General features: G+C 30.6%; 3 protein-coding genes across 3 annotated transcripts; 2 read left to right on the forward strand and 1 right to left on the reverse strand.

Moving 5' to 3' along the window:
• The first annotated feature begins 1728 nt into the window (after positions 1-1728).
• On the forward strand, positions 1729-7548 carry LOC105956202 (pectin acetylesterase 8). The gene is made up of 14 exons (XM_088818404.1): positions 1729-1985; positions 2672-2885; positions 2972-3117; positions 4656-4738; positions 4855-4984; positions 5086-5165; positions 5255-5341; positions 5993-6117; positions 6229-6289; positions 6428-6481; positions 6618-6695; positions 6802-6904; positions 7002-7144; positions 7270-7548. Exons 3-14 carry the CDS (start codon positions 2973-2975, stop codon positions 7402-7404), a joined length of 1224 nt encoding a protein of 407 aa, XP_088674530.1. The 5' UTR covers positions 1729-1985; positions 2672-2885; position 2972; the 3' UTR covers positions 7405-7548.
• A 3127-nt stretch (positions 7549-10675) lies between these two features.
• Positions 10676-14923, forward strand: LOC105956203 (agamous-like MADS-box protein AGL19). Its single transcript, XM_012980043.2, has 7 exons — positions 10676-11151; positions 13061-13151; positions 13742-13803; positions 13981-14080; positions 14210-14251; positions 14407-14448; positions 14635-14923. The coding sequence occupies exons 1-7, from the start codon at positions 10970-10972 to the stop codon at positions 14728-14730; spliced, it is 615 nt and encodes a 204-aa protein (XP_012835497.1). The 5' UTR covers positions 10676-10969; the 3' UTR covers positions 14731-14923.
• A 1704-nt stretch (positions 14924-16627) lies between these two features.
• On the reverse strand, positions 16628-18735 carry LOC105956175 (uncharacterized). Its single transcript, XM_012980012.2, has one exon. The coding sequence runs from the start codon at positions 17881-17883 to the stop codon at positions 16894-16896; it is 990 nt and encodes a 329-aa protein (XP_012835466.2). The 5' UTR covers positions 17884-18735; the 3' UTR covers positions 16628-16893.
• Positions 18736-18958: the final 223 nt, after the last annotated feature.

The following is an 18958-nucleotide window of genomic DNA, read 5'->3' on the forward strand; positions in this document are numbered from 1 at the left end:
TATTGTTGTTGACGATTAATGATGATAAAATAAAATAATGTCGAAAGAAAAGTCCATATTGTCGATGGGGCCAGAAAAAAAAAAAAAAAAAAAAAAAAAGAAATCAACCGCCGAAGACTGGCGTTGACCACCGGTGGAAAAATATGTTTTGAAAAAAAAAATCAACGGCGACGACGGTGGTCAATATTGAATTATGGGTCAAAATTGAATAATTAATGAAATTGATGTTAAAATAATAAAATTGAAATATATTAAAATGTAAGAATATTTTAGTCATTTACACACCTTTGAACTTTGTGTGAATGTTTTTATAAAAGAGTTTTTGGAATGAACCTAGATTGGAATAAATCGACCACTATAGACTTATTTATAATAGCCCATGTTATAAGAAGTAAATATTGTTTCTTATACTTTAATAGTGCACATTGTATTTAGCTCATCAATTAATGACCAAATGGTGCAAAAGCAATTATTTGTGACTCTTCACCTAATGCAATTAATTCTCAATTTAATGAGAGAGAAAAAGGCATAGTTCTAGACTTCTAGTGAGTAGTGACTAATGACTATGATTTCAATTATTAATAATTTGGGAAGACAAAATATTGGATTTGAAGTCAATTTTTGAAGTTTCTTAGTGGCATCATGTCAAGCATATCCAGTAGGCATGAGTAGGGGTGTAATCAAGGTTGTAAAAAGTGGTAACCGGATCGAAGGTGGTGAGGCACCGACTCACGATTAATCGGTGTGGCGGTGATTAATCGTTGATAAATCGGAAATAAATTGATTTTTAAATTTAATCTAATATATTATTAGATATTATTTATAAATACTTAAAATATATATAAAAAGATATTTAAACATAGTTATATATCCATCATGTATATATGCTAATAATATAATAAAAATTTAACCATAATAAGGTCATAATACATAAATATCCTTATAAAATATAAATAAAAGAGCAAATTTTTTGAATTTAAATTTATTCTTCAACATTATTGGCATACATCATTAGGTTCTTTAACAATAACAATTAACAAAAATAAAATAAATCATAAAGTCATATTTTTTTAATTAAAATCCCAAATTTTATTTTGATAAAAAAAACCGATTTTTGGTCGATATTTGCCACCGAAGTTTGACCCGCCTTAAAGGTTTGACCGCCTCACAGGCGAAAACCGATTTTTCAAACATTTACACTAATCGTAAAGGTTTGGGACCGCCTCTGCCTCGGAGACCGATTAATCGGCCGCCTCGGCCGATTTTTAGAACACTGGATGTAACTGAGTCGGGCTAAATCTTGAGTCAGATAAACCAACTCGACAAAAACTCGAGCTAAAAAGTACATGAATTGGCACACGAGCCAGCTAATTGAGACTAAATTTGTGTTATTTATTCATTATTATAACGCACTCGTCATAGTTTGTTTGTTCCATATGTTAATGAAATCAAATGGCCCTACCAATTGTGAGGACAATAGACTAAAAGTCTCGTTTTTATCTATATAACATGTCAATAAAATTTATCAATTTTAATCAATTATGAGAATATGCAAATATTGTTTAATATATTACTTTAATTTATTACATGCATGATTCTAATATTGTAATAATACTTAAAATTGTCTGATATTTAGACATAATATACACAAAAGATCATTTGTTGGCCGGTGGACTGGTTGGTGAGTTTGTTAAATAAATATGTACCCTCAAATTTATTGACTTCTCTAACTTTTTGTCACTTTCATTTTCCTTTTTGTCAAATTTATTTCTCTTTAATTTCTTACTTTTTTATGGTTTTCTCCTTCCACACTCTCTTTCTTTGCTTGCAAAATTTTTACATAGCTTCTCAATATATTCGATCTTTTCAAAATTTGTACGAAGACATCGATACAACTTTTACAAAAGGTACGAGGAATGATAATGCGGTTTGAGTCACGTATCGTGCAAGTAATCGGGTTATAAAAACGGATAAACAAAATTAAGGTGAGTTTAAAAACCATGTATTTATTTAAAAAAGATTTTTTTCATTCTTGTAGAAGATGGGTATTGGCGGGTATGGGAATTTCTTACATATATATTATGGTATGTTCGGGTCTCGGGTATTGACGGGTTTTTTAAATGAAACCCAACACCCGACCCATATTGATATATATATATATATCCTCATTTCGAATTTCAAAACTCTCGATTTCCGTATTTTTTCTATTTCCTCTTAAAACGTAATTGAAATATATAATAGATTCCAATTTTCGTTCCGATTTTATTTCCAAAAATATTCTCGAAAAAATTCCGATTATTTTTCAAAATTCACACTAATTAATAATATCCACATTATCATATATCTTATGTTATAGGAGATTTAAAAATTGGAATCTTCAAATTCTTGTAATTCCGATCTAATTTTTTTTGATTTAGGAAGAACAAATTTCATTCCAACTTTCGAAATTCAAAATTATGTTTTTTATTTTTGAGGAAGTAATTGGGATTAAATTTTTCCTTCTAAAAAAAGGGATTTTTTTTTCGGGAACCGATCTATTCAATTTCCACCTCTCGTACTAAAGCTAAACCACATTATTGCATACTTGTTCTTTTTATACTATTAAAATGAAATTGGAACAATATAAGCAATACTCCCCAAATATATATTTTTCTTATGTCCCAAAATAAAGAAATTAACGAGAAAAACGGAAGGATCGGAGGATATAAATCCAACCGCGAGTACATTGTTGCACCATCGAAAAATCCGCTAACAAAATGAACCCCCGTTACTATTTAAGCAAATCAAAAAATAAAAACACAAATTAATCATTCTTTTTTAGAGGAATAACCTCTAAAAATAAATTTTACAACCAAGTGATCATACGCACGTGGTTCATATATAAGGTAATGTTATATTCAAATGCAAAACATTATTCATAATGAATTAATTTTAATTAATTTTAATATTTTCTTTTTACATGTACCTAAAGAATGGGGAAAGACATTCGAACCATGGTTGATCACTGGTTAATTAAGTTATTGATGTGTTCGGTTTTTATACTGAATGCTCAATTAGCCCACGGGGGTAAATACGTCAACTTAACATTTCTAGACTGTGCCGTACCGAAAGGAGCAGGTAAAATTACACTTTTATCCTTCAATGGTTTTTTTATATAATGTTGTAATTTTTTTTTTATTATTGTGTCTCGTGTTACGTCTTACTAATATATAATATGTTAACGTCTATCAAATAACATTATCAATATATAGTAGAAATTCGATAAATAGCATCACTTAAATTAATTTCTTTAGGTCCCGACTCGATAAAAATGTACTAGACTTTTAATTTGATAATTAATTTTACTAAATTATTAGAATTTTGTTACTCCCAACTATATTGATTTACAAACAGTTAATCAGGGCTGGCACTGGGGTGGGGCGAGCAGGACCCACGCCCAAAGCCCAATTTCTTAAAGGGCCCATTTATATATATATATATATATATATATATATATATATATATATATATATATATATATATATATATATATATATATATATACTTATATATTTTTGTATAAACAAATTATTTTTTCTATTATTTAAAAAAAAAATATTCTTCTATTGTTTAAAAAAATAATTTTCTATTTATAATATTTAAAACTTAGTGTAAAAAATATAAATTTTTATTTTATTCAAATTATTACATAATAAAGTTTATATTAATATATAATCAGTGTGTTGCCCCGAACCCCATATTATTAAGGGTAGAATTTATATTCTCGCCCTAGGGTCCCAAATATGGCGAACCGTCCCTGAGTTTTTTAACTGTACATGGGATTTGAATTTAAATTAATTAAAAATAAAAATATTTAGATTGTTAATTAAATAAGCACAAAATAATATACAAATTTGCTTATATATATTTGATAGGGGTGGGCATTCGGGTCGGGTCGGGTTATTCGGGTTATTCGGGTCGGGTTATTCGGGTTTTTTGCAAAAAAAAAAATACCCGAACCCGACCCGAAATAACCGGGTACCCGGTTGCCGGGTACCCGGGTATCTCGGGTCGGGTTCGGGTCGGGTTCGGGTTTTGCGATTTTCCTCTTTTTTTTTTTTTTTTTTTTTTTTTTTTTTTTTTTTTTTTAGAAAAATAAAAGTAACTAATTTTATTTAAGATATACATATATCTACAGACATATATATATATATATATATATATATATATATATATATATATATATATATATATATATATATATATATATATATATATATATGTCTATTATATATGTATATCAGTGTATATGTATATCAGTATGTGTATATGTATATCAGTATGATATGTAATTATGTATATTAGATTATCAGTACAATATATATATATATATATATATATATATATATATATATATGTCTATATATATGTATATATATGTATATAAAAAAAAAAAAAAAAAATAAAAAAAAAAAAATTCAACCGGGTACCCGGTCGGGTACCCGGGTAGGATTTCTAATACCCGGACCCGACCCGGTTTGGGAGCACCGGGTACCCGAACCCGGGAAAAACCCGGTTACGTAAAAAATTACCCGATCCGGTCGGGTAATACCCGACCGGGTCGGGTTATACCCGAATAACCCGACCCGAATGCCCACCCCTAATATTTGATACAGTTTGTTTAGACGGGAGTCCACCAGCTTACGCATTAGACGAAGGATTTGGAGATGGAGCTAATAGCTGGGTGCTTTTTATTGAGGTAATTTAATTATTTTTTTTTCTTAATAAATAATTATTTTCATTTATACGATTTCGTAAATTACTATCGCCAATATAAATATTTTTTTAAAATGTGAAATAAACATTATATTTTAGGGTGGTGGATGGTGTAGTTCAAAATCTGATTGCTTCAAGAGATCAAAATCAGCAATTGGGAGCACTAACTTGAAGTCCAGATCAACCTTTTTCAAAGGACTTCTTGACAATAACCAGACATTTAATCCAGGTAATATAATTAATTTTTAATTATTAATTAATTATAAATTTGATTGAATATTTATTGTAGATGAATATTTATGTAGTATTTGATTTGTTTGTTACTTTCAGATTTCTACAATTGGAATCGAGTTTATATTACGTATTGTGATGGCGCGTCGTTTATGGCCGATATCGAAGAAGTTGATCCAGTAAGTTCAATTTCATTTATTATTTATTATTTATTTATATATTATATAAATATATAAATAATATATATTAATTAATTAATGAATTTCAGGAAACAAATGTGACATATAGAGGAGCAAGGATATTTGATGCTATAATGGATGATCTTCTAGCTAAAGGAATGAAGAATGCTGATAATGTAAGTATTATCTAATTTTCATGATTTAATTAATATTTAAATTTAATTAATTAACGAAAATAATATATATAAATTAAAAAGAAATCAGTTGATATTCAAATCTTTTAGAAATTACTTTACAATTATTTTAAGGCAAATTGAGCCACCCCTTAGGTATGGCCAAATTATAAATAAAACCCCTCTTGTTTGGGTAATTACAGCCAACCCCTCCTTTTAAATATTTTTACATAAAATTTATGTGATTCGGTTATTTACCGAATCAAATCGTATATTTAGTTCAGTAAACGGTATGAAATGTTGGTGTACCGAAATTTCGGTTAGGTTTTACCGAATTAACATCCAAAAATTTACCTCTAGAGAGGTCTTTTTGTAAAATAATACATAGTTGAGGGGGGTGATTGTAATTACCCAAACAAAAGGAGCGTTTACGTAATTTGACCATAACTCAAAAAAGGGCTGTATTTTGCCCATTATTTTATAAACTTCAATATTTAATTAATTGCATGCACTTTTTCTAATTGTTCCATATTTTTATGTTACTTTACAATTTCAATAAAGAATTAAGTGATATTTTTACTTTTTTCAATTATTTCCCTTTTATCACTCTTAATTAGTTGAGAGATATGTAATTAACGAAAATAAGAATGATAGGCTATATTGAGCGGTGGCTCGGCGGGTGGATTAGCGACGACGTTAAATTGCGATAAGTTTCGGGGATTATTACCTAATGCTGGTAGAGTCAAGTGTATTGCTGATTCTGGTACTTTCCTTCATGGGTAAGTCTTTCAAATTAAAACATTCTTGTTTCATTTTTAAGAATTTTGCAAAATATTTTTTTTAACCTTATATATATATATATAGACCTTTGAATGTAATTATTATGACAGAAAACATCTTGTTGGAACCAAGTACAGAGAAAACTACTTTGCCCACGTAGTTCAAACACACGTAAATCTCTCTCTCTCTCTCTCTCTCTCTCTCTCTCTCTCTCTCTCTCTCTCTCTCTCTCTCTCTCTCTCTCTCTCTCTCTCTCTCTCTCTCTCTCTCTCTCTCTCTCTCTCTCTCATATTATACCATGGCATGCAGGAACTTGCCAAACGTCTGCCAACTAAATGCACGTCAAAAATGGATCCTAACTTGGTGAGAGTGGTTGATTATATTAATCATTTTTTTATATGCAATCTTATAAGTAAATATTCCAATTATTTATTTTTCTTCAATTTACATTTAAATACTAATGACAATTTATATATATATGTATGTATAATTATTATAGTGTCTTTTCCCTGAGAATTTTATTCGAGATATTCAGACGCCACTCTTTGTAGTCGAAGCAGGTTTCGAAAAATTCCAGGTAACCTCAATTTCATGAAAATCATGAACATAATTTAAATGTTGACTCCAATTTTATTTTTTTTTAATAATTAATTTATTTATTGTTGAATTGAATGTGTTTTCAGACTGAAGATCTTATGATACCTGTTCTTGGTGGTAAGACACAATGGAATAGTTGCACTACAAATTTAACACTTTGCAATTCAACTCAATTACACTACATGAAAGGTAATCAAATTATTATTGCAACTTTAAGCATTAGTTAAAAAATAATTAATTATCCCCTAATTGCTTAACAATTAACATTAACCTTAATTAATTTCAGACTTTAGGGCTGTCTTTGTTAAGACACTGCGAAAAGTTATCGACAAATCCTCGTCTAGAGGATTGTTCGTTCACTCATGCTATCGCCATGGCCACATCGATCTTAGAGACGGGTGGGCGTGCTCAACTAAGGTCGCAAATAAAGTAAGATTTACTATATATTTATAATTGTTATATTTATGTTTCTTGATATTTTAAATAATCTTACATATATGTTTCGTTTACGTTTAATATCGTGATCTATAGTTTTAATTATTATACTTTTGCAGACAATTGGAAAGGCCGTTGCGGATTGGTACTTCGACCGAAGCCCCTTTCATGCGATAGATCATCAACATAAATTGCCACAAAATTGCTCCCTACCCGAGGACGAACTCGTGAAAAAGTGTCTAAGTTCCTATTAATTGTATGTGAATTCACATTAATTAAGGTTTTAAGTACAGTTTACACTCCTAAAGTACATGTGTTGTAACACTTACCCCGGTAATGTAATAAACGTAACATTTGCTCCCTCTACTAATTAATATATTCAATGGTACGACTTTTAATTGCTTTACTATTTTTTCTTTCCAAAATGTTCTTCAAGCCATTAAATAATAAATATGTAATAATACTGTTTTTCAACGATCTTTCAATATCTCAAATTTATTACTTCAAAATTCTAATTTTAATTTACGAAGAATTTTTTCTCTTTCTGAATTTTAATTTCAATTAATATTTTTTTATGTGCTCTCTCTAAATTGATATTTTCTTAAACTTCTAAAAGAATATCATATTATATTTATTGATTATTTTGTAAGGTAAAATTGCATAATTCGTTGAGGTGTGTGGAGATATTAGACACACAAGGCTTTTTTGATGCTACATTCGGTGAAATATATCGAACAATTATTAACCGTTGATCTGCATATAATCACGCACACTGTGTATATGTGTGTTCAGTATGTGATTACTGAATCATCAATTGTTAAAAATTATGTGGTGTATATGAACCGATGAAGCATCTCAACGACCGACGAGCACGGGTCATGTGCGTGGTTTCAATTGGCACGTGGCAGATATTCATTGGCCAGCTTTGTTTTTAATAGTACAAACTGAAAATGACGTCTCTCTTACAGTGCGCCAATTATTCTCTGACCCATTTTTTATATACTTTAAACATTTAATTTATTTTTGGATAAATTGCACCCACACCCCCGAGGTATGCTTAAATAATTTTAAGGTGCCTATAGTATCGATAATCACCCTTACCCCCTAAAATATAGTTAGAAACTCAAATGGGATAATGCATTGGATACGTTACTCCGATAGAGTTCTAACGGACTATTACTTTTAGCTAGTAGTGGAGACAACATAGAGTTATGTGGTGACATGGCTCCCCCAACATTAATTAAATCACTCATAGCTCTTTATTTTCTCCATCAATAGTCCGGTAGAACCCTATCGGAATAATGTATCAAATGCATTAATTAAATCACTCATGGCTCCCCCAACATTAATTAAATCACTCATAGCTCTTTATTTTCTCCATCAATAGTCCGGTAGAACCCTATCGGAATAACGTGTCAAATGCATTATCCCATTAGAGTTTCTGACAATGTTTCAGGGGGTGAGTGTAATTATCTATAACACAGGGACCTTAGAGTTATTTTAGAATACCTTAGGGGTGTGGGGTGTAAATTACCCATTTTTTTTAGAGGAACAAACATATATATAATAAAATTTGAATATATTCCTAAAGCTGGGTGGAAAAATTAATTAAGGGAATTAACACTTAACCCCTTATGGTGTGAGCTTAGTGCACATGAACTTCTTGTACTTTCAATATAGGCACATGACCTCCCTATAGTTTGAACTTTATGTATATAATCCCCTGTACTTTTAATATAAGCACATAATCCCCTATGATATTCCACTTGGTAAATAATCATGCTCATAAATGAAATTTTTGAAAGTACAAGGGCTTACATGCTTATATTGAAATACAAGAAATTCATGTGATATATTAAAAGTACAGGAAAGTCACGTGCATAAAGTTCAAACTATAGAGGGAGTAACTGCTATTTACTCAACTAAGGGACTTGTTATTTACAGTTTGAAAATTGCTATTTGCGGTTTATAACAAAAAACACTTTATCTCTCTAAAACCCCAAAACTTCCCAAAAAAATCCAAAAACCCCCCAAAACGCGTAAAAACCCAACTTGGGCGCCCATTCATGCAGTGCACGCCCAAGTTGGGCGTGCAAGCTGCATTTGGGCGCCCGAGTTGGGCGTCCAGTGCAAAAAAATTTTCTTTTTTTAATTGAACGCCCAATTAAAAAAAATTCGTACACGCCTTGGGCGCCCATCTTGGGCGTTCCAACATGTTTTTGCGAAAAAAAAGGCCCTATAAATCGATTTGTAGGGTTTGTTAACATGAAATTGGTTCAGTAATCGACCTACTCAATGCATATTACACATAAAAGAGTCGAAATTACATCAAAAAATCGTAGCCTAACCCTTCTTCAAGCTTGATTTCGAATTTTTGAAATTTTTTTTTTTTTTTGCTATTTGCCGTTTGGGGGGTTGTTGGATTTTTTTGGAAAGTTTTGAGGGAGTTTGTTATAGACCGCAAATAGCAATTTTTTAACCGTAAATAGCATTTCATCTCAACTAATTATTCTAAGTATCGAGAACTTAATTTTACATAATGATCAGATTAATTTGGATAAATTAATATAATATATGTTCGTGAGTACTTTTATCAAGTGATTTTTAAATTAAATTTGATTATTACGAATATATGGTAAATAAAATATATTGAAAAAGCAATTTTAGACTAAAAGTCAAGAAAGTGAATTATCTCAAAAATACCCACTTAAAAATTAACACTCACATAATAATTTTATAACCAAAAGCACTTATTCAAAAGAAGTTATGTAAATGAATTTGGAGGAAGAGCACTTGTAATATAAAATTCAAAATTGGCATCTCTATATGGTCCCCAAAAGGCCAATAGAGGGGCAATTGTTTTTGTAATAATGAATCAACTCGCAATTAGGATATATTGAATAAAGCACTTTTTTTTTATATGTAGTATGCAAATCATGCAAGAGATGTAAATCATAAACCAAGTATAAACTACATGTTACTAGTTTAAATATTCGACCGAAAATATAATGACAAATCAAGGAATCTAAACTCGAACTATTCATGGCTGCACTCTATTACGCCTAAAATATCACGCAAAATGATCATGAAATGTGTCTCGACTTGTAAATATCATACTGTGGTGCATAAAAATTTGCTTTTGTACAAAACAAGTACGAATTAGTGAATATTCACGGAACCTAGAAGATTATGTTGAATTTGCACTATAAGGACGAACATGTAAGAAGATTCACAATTGAGGGTGGTAGCCGGTTGGAATTACTCGAACGAAACAGTATATTTTTTGTTATTTAACCTTACCCGGAGGGTGGCCGTAATTTATCCTAAAAACATTAATGAAATATCCACTTGTTTTTTGTTTTGTTTTGTTTTTTTCTTTTTTTTTTTTTGACAAGTGAAATGTCCACTTGTTTGCCTCTTCTTACACTAGTCCGATCCTCTAATAGGTTGTTTATTTTGTTTACCAAAAAAAGAAAGAAGATGAGGTTCTAAAGTCTTTTCTCATACCAAAAAAAAAAAAAAATTAAAAAAAAAATTAAATAAAATAAATAAAAAGTCATGATTTAATTTGGCCCTCATTCTTGAATATTGAATCTAGGGTTTTCAGCTACTCCCTCTTACACTATCCAATTTCCTTAACTATTACAGATCTGAAAAAAGAAAACACCCATAAAAAGCTTTGTCTGTATTTCTAATTATCCTTTGTGAGTCAACCATACATTCTATTTATGGAAACCCTCATATGTTTCTTACTTTCTTGATCCCTTTTGCTGCTTCTACTTACAAACATACATACAACAGATATATATATAAAGAAAAATGGTGAGGGGAAAAACACAGATGAAAAGGATCGAGAAGGCGAGCAGTAGGCAAGTGACGTTTTCGAAGCGGAGAAACGGGCTTTTGAAGAAGGCTTACGAACTCTCGGTTCTTTGCGATGCTGAAGTTGCTCTTATTGTTTTCTCTCCAAGTGGAAAACTCTATGAATTCTCAAGTTCCAGGTACTATATACCTAGATTTTTTTTATTTTTTGTTAATTTAATTTATATATTTAATTAGTAATAATTCATTTTGATGCAAGATATATATCTATAATTTTCAGACAATTAATTAATTACTTCCTCCGTTTCAAATAATTGCCGTTGTAAGTTTGTTACCAACACGTTTAATGTAGTCACAAGATTGAAATAACTTTTGCAATTAAATGAGAATTTTAGAACTTGAAAAAAAAAATGCAGTTAATGCACTATTGAAATTTTAAGATGACGGTGAATATTGAAGAAAAAAAATTAGAAAAGTCTAAAGTGACGGATACTTTGAAATAGAGAGAATTGTAGATCGAACTGTGGGGGAAAACGCGTTTAATTTTTTTGTTTTCTTGTTAATTGATTGTGCAGTTAATTAATTCAATTAGTTTTGGAAAATTTTATTTTTTATTTTTTTATAATGAGTCCTAATCTCAAAGTGCTTATCTCTAATGGAGCTCTTTACACACATATAATATTGAGATTACAAGTACAATTGGGTTCAACTACACATAGAGAGTGAGAAACCCCATATAATTAATTAGTACTAATTGTTCTTAAACCTTTTTCTATGCTTCATGCCATGCTATATATATATATATATATATATATATATATATATGAGTTGAAGTGCAATATATAAATATATATTATATTAATATATGTAATATAATTTTGTATTGTGTGAACAAAAAACCATAAAATCTTTTAATGATTAAAGTTTTCGACAAGATGAAATATTTTGCAAGTCGTGTCAAACAACCATTGGACAAAGCAAAACTGTCTGATATTATATATATATATATATATATTATATATATTCTGTCACCTGAAGATCAAATAAAAGAAGGTTACAGTATCATGAAAATGACTATTCACTGTATTACATGCAAGTAGATTGGGAAGAAAGTGTCCCACACGTACACTGTGTGTCTGATTATCCATTCATTTGTTATTTTCCCATCTTTTGCTCGGTTCCACCGAGACGGAAAATACCATAAATCACTGCTCTATATTCATTAGGGAATGTGTGTTTTTTCTAGACCAGTCTTGTTTTTGGTGTTTTTTTTCTCCTTTATTGGGCTTAGATCGTCAAGAAAAACACCATAAATCACTGATGTCCTACATTAGCCATCGTGGACGATGTTCCAATCAATTTTTTTTTATCAAAGTACCATCAAGATCGTCGTTAATGGGTCTGTTCAATCGATGGAAACTAGATGATCATCGGAATTGTAAGAAATATTGCACGCATTCAAGCGTCGGGGAACCCAGACACTCTGTGCCTCATCTGAAGAGAGGTCATTATGATTTGGTTAACAACATCAAGTTGATATATACCTCATCTTGAGTTTGAGGGGGACTGTTAATATAATCATATTTTCGCATTTTGCTAAAAGTTCATCGGGCAGTTTAGTTAGAGAGTTTAGAATGAAAAAAATATTTTTGACTGAAAATACATTATTCTCCCCAACCTCATATGTCCTAAAAACTAATTAATTAACTCTAAAAAATGGCATTTTTTCCAAACCGCCTCTACCTATGCTAATCATCTGCCGTCAACCATGTACCGGAAAAAGTTTTTCTCATCGATCTCGGTCTTCCTTTTCAGTCTAGATTGTCTATTTTGAGACTAAGCTTTCTATTTATAGTCTAAGTTGTCCAATTAAGCTTCCCGAGAGACTTTTAACAAATTCAGAATAAGTGGACTTTTAGCCATAATTTTTTTAGGGGGTTTAGCAATTTTTCCAATTAAAAAAAAAAAAAGTATTTTCTAAACTTATACATGAAAATGAGTATCTTAATAAATCCATTTTCAGAAGACAATTTTAGTACAAATCTTGAATTGTAATAATTAATCCTATATTTCTGAAAATACTGACAGTACTATGATCAACAAGACAATAGAACGGTATCAAAAGAATGCAAAGAGCACCATAACATCTGGCAGAAGAACCAAAGAAGAAAATATTCAGGTCAGTATTTCTTGTCATTCTTTTATTGTTACTTAATTGCACCGTAATTATTATTACTCCACTCGTTCCTAATTACTTGTCGTTTTTCAGCTGTGGACAAGTATTAAGAATGTCAATAAATGTGTCTTGATTTTAGGAAAAATATATATTAGAAAGACTAAAATAACCTTGATATTACAATAAGATCGAGTTAATACTTAGAGTTTAATTAGTAAGGTTAAAGCATGAAAAAATACATTTAATGCAGTATTGGAAATCGTAAGTGACAGATAATATGGAACAATCATATTTTAAAGAAAACATACAATTATTATGGAACATGGGGAGTACGTGGTTGAGGATTAAATGCAATTTCATGAATAAAAAGGAGATTTTTGTAATTTAGACATACTTTAGGAATTAATTTTGATTTTCTTTTTCTTTTTTTTCTTCTTTCTTTTATCCAATAGAAAATTTAATTCTAATAAACCTAAAATAAAAATTAATATATATATATATATATATATATATATATATATATATATATATATATATATATATATATATATATATATATATATAATGTAAATAATTTAATTTGAGTGATGCAGGATTTGAAAAATGAGACTGCTGAGTTACAAATGAAGATTGAGCTCCTCCAAGATACTGAGAGGTGATCAAACTTGTTCTAGTTGTCTCCCTTACAATTAATTAGCTAATTACATTAACAGCTAATTAAATTAATTATTTTACAATAAACCTAGCAAGTAGCTTAAATATATTGCAAGAACTATGATAATTAGTTAATATTTCTGAAACTAATAACTAATTAATTTAATTAATTTTTCAGAAGGCTATTGGGACAGTGTTTAGATTCTTGTTCTACAAAAGAGTTGGAAAACCTCGAACAACAGTTGCAACGAAGTTTAGGCAACATCCGAGCCAGGAAGGTATGTATATATATATGTAGATGTGTATTACGTACGTCTAAAAAATAATATATATGTAACACGAACTAACGGAGTTTTATTTATTCGTATTTGATCGTAATATATAGTTTTTCTTCTTCTTTTTCACAGAATACATTATTTAGAGATCAAATTGAGCAGCTGAAGCAACAGGTGAAAATATTGTATATAACTTGTCGATGATATAAATAATAACTAAATGGCCATTTAATTTGTACATGCATAGCATATATACGTACGAGCTCGTATATATTTTGTTTTTTTCGTCGTTGATTCTGGATTTTGAACATTTTTATTTGATGATGTAGGAGAAGAATCTGATGAAAGAAAACACTGAATTAAGACAAAAGGTGAGCAATGGATATATATATATATATATATATATATATATATATATATATATATATATATATATATATATATATATATATATATATATATATATATATATATATATATATATATATATAATTTGGTTTTTAATGAATTGATATATGATGGGTAAAAAGTGGTGTTTTAATTTATTGTTTGTGCAGTGTGAGATGGTAGATCTGCAGTTATCTATTCCTCAAGTAGTTCAAGTTCTACCTACGACGCGAACTATTGAGGTCGAAACCGCATTGTTCATATGACCATCTCCAAAACGCAGACGATCCTTCGACAAATATATAACTTTTCATGAAGGTTTTTTTTTTCGTTTTTTTAAATTAGTAGTTTGTATCTTGTTTTGTATATCTGTTTTTTTTTTCTATGGTTTTTTCACGGTGATTTAATCAATGGAATAAATATTTCAGTTTATAGTAACGAAACATTATATTTCATCAATAATATTTGCAAATAATAACAATGTAATTTTCTCGGGGTGATTGGAACCTTAACGGTTAATTAACCAACTAGATACAATTAAACTTCTATAATAAATAAATACAGTTGGGGCTAGCAAATTTTTATTAGTTTAGCGAAATATTTAATTATTGAACTAATAATTTATCTTTTCACTGAGTCGGGACAAGAAAAAAAATATTATTTAAGCAAAGTTATTAATTTATCGAGGTTCTACTTAGTAGGTGTAAGGTGCTTATAACACCGAGAGGCAATTTTGCCATAACTAAATAAATTTGAATGGTACATACTAAATTAACCCTTGCTGAAAACAAAAATGGAGAAGAGCAAGTATTTTCTTTTTATTTTGCGAAAATAGTATTTTGGGATAAAAAATTCAAAAAGAAAATAATGTTTATTTGTATTTTGATAATAAATAGTATATAAAAGTAACAATTAAAAAAATATAAGACTGATTTAATGGAGCGGGTAATGGGAGGGTGCATGTGCAATTACTCGAAAGTCCGTACCTAGACATGACCCCCTGTTCGATTAGAACTGGAACTGGAATCGAAACTGAACAAGGATCAATGGTTTTTTTAACGGAACCAGAACAGGTTTGACCAGAACAAAAATTAGTTTGACCCGAACTAGAACCGGAACCGAGAAAACCAGTTTGGTTCCGGTTCCCCATTTTCATAACCGAGAACTGACGGTTAGAACCACAGTTAGAATCGGTCGAACCGATTTTTAGAAAATAAAATTAAATAAACATTAATTTCCAACGTTCAAATTAAAAAGAAAAAAAAAATTAAGTTCCACGTGGCAGCTCAAACGGCCGATTTTTCAAAAAAAAAATTAACTATTAAAATATTTTTGAAATATTTTTAAAAAACTTGAAGTGTTTTTGTTTTTTTAATATTTGTTTTAAGTATTCTTTCCACTGGTTTTTAGAAGAAATTAACTATGTTTAAAATATCTTTTAAGTTTTTTAAAGTATTTTTTAAGTTACATATATTTATAAAAAATATATTATTAGAACCGGGAACCGTTTGGAACCGAACCGTAAAGAACCGGAAATATTCGGTCGGTTCCGGTTCCTCCAAAATCGGAACGGAACCGAAATTAACCGAACTGTGATCATGTCTAGTTGTATTCGCTATATATGGTAATGAATTGAAACTCGCATCTGGTCCATTTGCTAATAATCATGAGGTGGATATTTAGTAATTAGGGTCTGTTTGACTAAGTTTATTTTAAACAACTAATAAGTTCTTACTTTTGATAAGACGCTTTGAGAGTTTGTAAGTTGCACGTCTTATTTTTGAATTTATTTTTAAAGTGTTTGGATAATGAGCTTATGAGCTATTTTTATTCATTATAAGATCGTAAGTGTAGCAAGCGAAAGTCTTGTAGAACTTGCTTGACCCAATGACTTGGAACTATTTGAACCCTACATTTCCCAGAGAGTCGTGTTTTCAGAAAGAAGGTTCCAATAAATCCGAGGAAAGATGTCCGACCAAAGCAACGTGGGTAGATGGAATCATTTGAAAAGTTCTAAGACCTTTCGATTCCATTCAGTTTCTTGTTCAAGAGCAAGGATAAAATAAGATTTTGATAAAGATGGACTAGACTAATGAAATAAAAAGTTGGGGCATAAGTACTTTTCCAAAAAGATCTAAAAAGCTCTCTTGCAGCTTATTTTTTTTTCAAGTTTTATGATTTTAAAAAAAATTAACATACACTTTAGAAGAGTTATAAGCTTTTAAACATCTTATAAGGTCTTTCCAACAGTTGATAAGTTCAGCCGAACATCCTCTTAATCGACCCCTTGAGAACTAAGTCCAAGTAGAAAGTTATACACAAGCCTAGTTAAGAATTGAAACAATGTGTACTAACAATCTAGACCTCTTCAATTTAAAAATAAAAATAAATAATAATTGAAAAAAATAAATTATAAGACAAATTAAAGATCAAGAGGGAGGTGGTCTATACTCAAAATGCTCAATAGTAGGCAAAGTTCTTGTACAAGAAGCTGTAAGAGCTCTAACATGTCCAACCATGGAAACCTGCAAAGCTTCCTCTTCATATGCCCTCCTCACTAATTCCTCCCTTCTCTCCTTCTTCTTCTTCGTCTTCACGAACACCGCCACCATCAGCAAACCGATCAGAACCGCCCCCACCGCCGCCCCCATCGCTCCACCGACCACAATCCTCCACCTACTCACCTCTTTCCGATCTTCTCCCCTCAACGGCGGCATCACCGGGGAATATTCCACCACCAGCCCGAAATGCCCGTCCCCGGTCGTAGCGCACAAGCCGGGCCCCACTTGGTTCGACAGCGTCACCTTCCCATCTCCGTCGCCGAACCTCGCACATAGAGGAATCTTGGATGGTGATGATGACGTGGCGCCCACCGATTTTGTAGTGCTGAAGTCTATAATAATCGGCCTTTTTTCATCAGACCGAATACTACTACTACTAGTACTGCTGCTGGTACTATTAGTACTAACACTTGCGTTGTTTGTTTCGCCGAGGTTGTAAGCGAGTAAACCTAAGACGGGCGAAACTAACTGATAACCTGATAACTCGTAGTTGTCGTAGTACAATGAAGACCAGTTCGAACCGAGGTTTTGCCTTACGATCATGACTCGTTTATCGCATGGGAGGATTTTTAGGCCGACGCTTAGTTGGAATTCTTTGATTCTGGCTCCGTAGCGATGAAGGCTGCCGCACCGGAATCTTACCGTGTCGACTTTTATGCCGGAGAGATTTGCCGGTAGATTGATACTATGTAGTTTGCCTGTCTTGAAATTGGTCTTGTACGATTCGAATGTGTAGTCTCGGATTACGAGATCGAGAATACGGGCCGATTTTATTGTTTCTTGGGATTGTACTAAAGTTGTTGCAATTAGTGACAGAAAAATGATCTTTTGAGTGATGGAATTGAGAGAGAATCCCATAATTTTTTTTTGAAAATCAAGATTGTAAGTATATACTTACATGGTGAGAGTTTATATATATATATATTTGAGGCTTTTAGCACTAGGGAATGTATTTAATTATGTCCTCTTTTAAAGAAAGAGATCATAATTAGGTGCATAATATGCTTAAAATGTACATTATCCACAAGCAAGCATCAATGTCTAATATATTGATATAACGGTATCGATGAGTAGACATAAAATATAAAATACGAATATAATTCAAGAAAATCGGGTTCCGGGGATTCTTTTTGCTTAGTTAAATGCGATCGTACCCTTTTCGGTTCGAGTAATTGTAGTATTAGTAGTATGATATTTATCAAAAAAATTAATTAAACTAAGGTTGAGTTAGATTCTACATCTAGTTATTTACAGTGAGTGGATTTGAACTGTAAATTTAATTGAATAACTACTAACTAATCACACATACATTTATGTGTTTGTCTGTGATTATGTGTAGATTTACAATTTAAATTCATCCGGAATAAATAATCAAATGCAACATCTAATTTCTCGATTAGATTTGAGGGGGGAATGATTTTGGGAGCCGTGGGTTAATGATGGTAGTAGTTGGAAGTCAAAAAAGGGAGATGATGGCGTGCTGAGAGTGAATAAATAAATAAAAAAGTTTAATTTGGATATTAAATAAAATGTAATAATAATATTAAAACTTGTACATGAATATTACATGTCTCCCACTCCAACCAACTTTAGCATCATCAAACATTGCTTGTTTTGAGGGAGACCAATTCTTGTCAAATTGTTTATGCAATCTGCATACATATGTAGTTTATTTACTTCTTTCTTGTAAAGGGGCTACTTTTGTATTTAGTATTTATGAATTATGATGTACATGTTGTGATCAATTATATATATATATATATATATATATATATATATTTAAGAAATTATTTTCTACACCCTTTTGTTTTAACTTTTCATACGAAATGGTAATAAATTATACCTACCCTTGATGTATGATAAAATAATTTTAAGTTCCCTATGGTATTGGTAATTACAGCTATACCCCTGAAACAATTACTGGAGCCAATAT

The sequence above is a fragment of the Erythranthe guttata genome, chromosome 1 (genome assembly GCF_056151865.1).
Source record: "Erythranthe guttata isolate IM_541 chromosome 1, IM_541, whole genome shotgun sequence".
Classification (NCBI taxonomy): Eukaryota; Viridiplantae; Streptophyta; class Magnoliopsida; order Lamiales; family Phrymaceae; genus Erythranthe; species Erythranthe guttata.

Coding starts and splice junctions, on each gene's coding strand:
- LOC105956202 (XM_088818404.1), top strand. CDS start 2,973: ATGGGGAAAGACATTCGAACCATGGTTGATCACTGGTTAATTAAGTTA. Junction 5,166..5,254: donor ATATCGAAGAAGTTGATCCA/GTAAGTTCAATT, acceptor AATGAATTTCAG/GAAACAAATGTGACATATAG. Junction 6,696..6,801: donor CAGGTTTCGAAAAATTCCAG/GTAACCTCAATT, acceptor ATGTGTTTTCAG/ACTGAAGATCTTATGATACC.
- LOC105956203 (XM_012980043.2), top strand. CDS start 10,970: ATGGTGAGGGGAAAAACACAGATGAAAAGGATCGAGAAGGCGAGCAGT. Junction 13,152..13,741: donor CCAAAGAAGAAAATATTCAG/GTCAGTATTTCT, acceptor TGAGTGATGCAG/GATTTGAAAAATGAGACTGC. Junction 14,449..14,634: donor ACACTGAATTAAGACAAAAG/GTGAGCAATGGA, acceptor TTGTTTGTGCAG/TGTGAGATGGTAGATCTGCA.
- LOC105956175 (XM_012980012.2), bottom strand. CDS start 17,883: ATGGGATTCTCTCTCAATTCCATCACTCAAAAGATCATTTTTCTGTCA.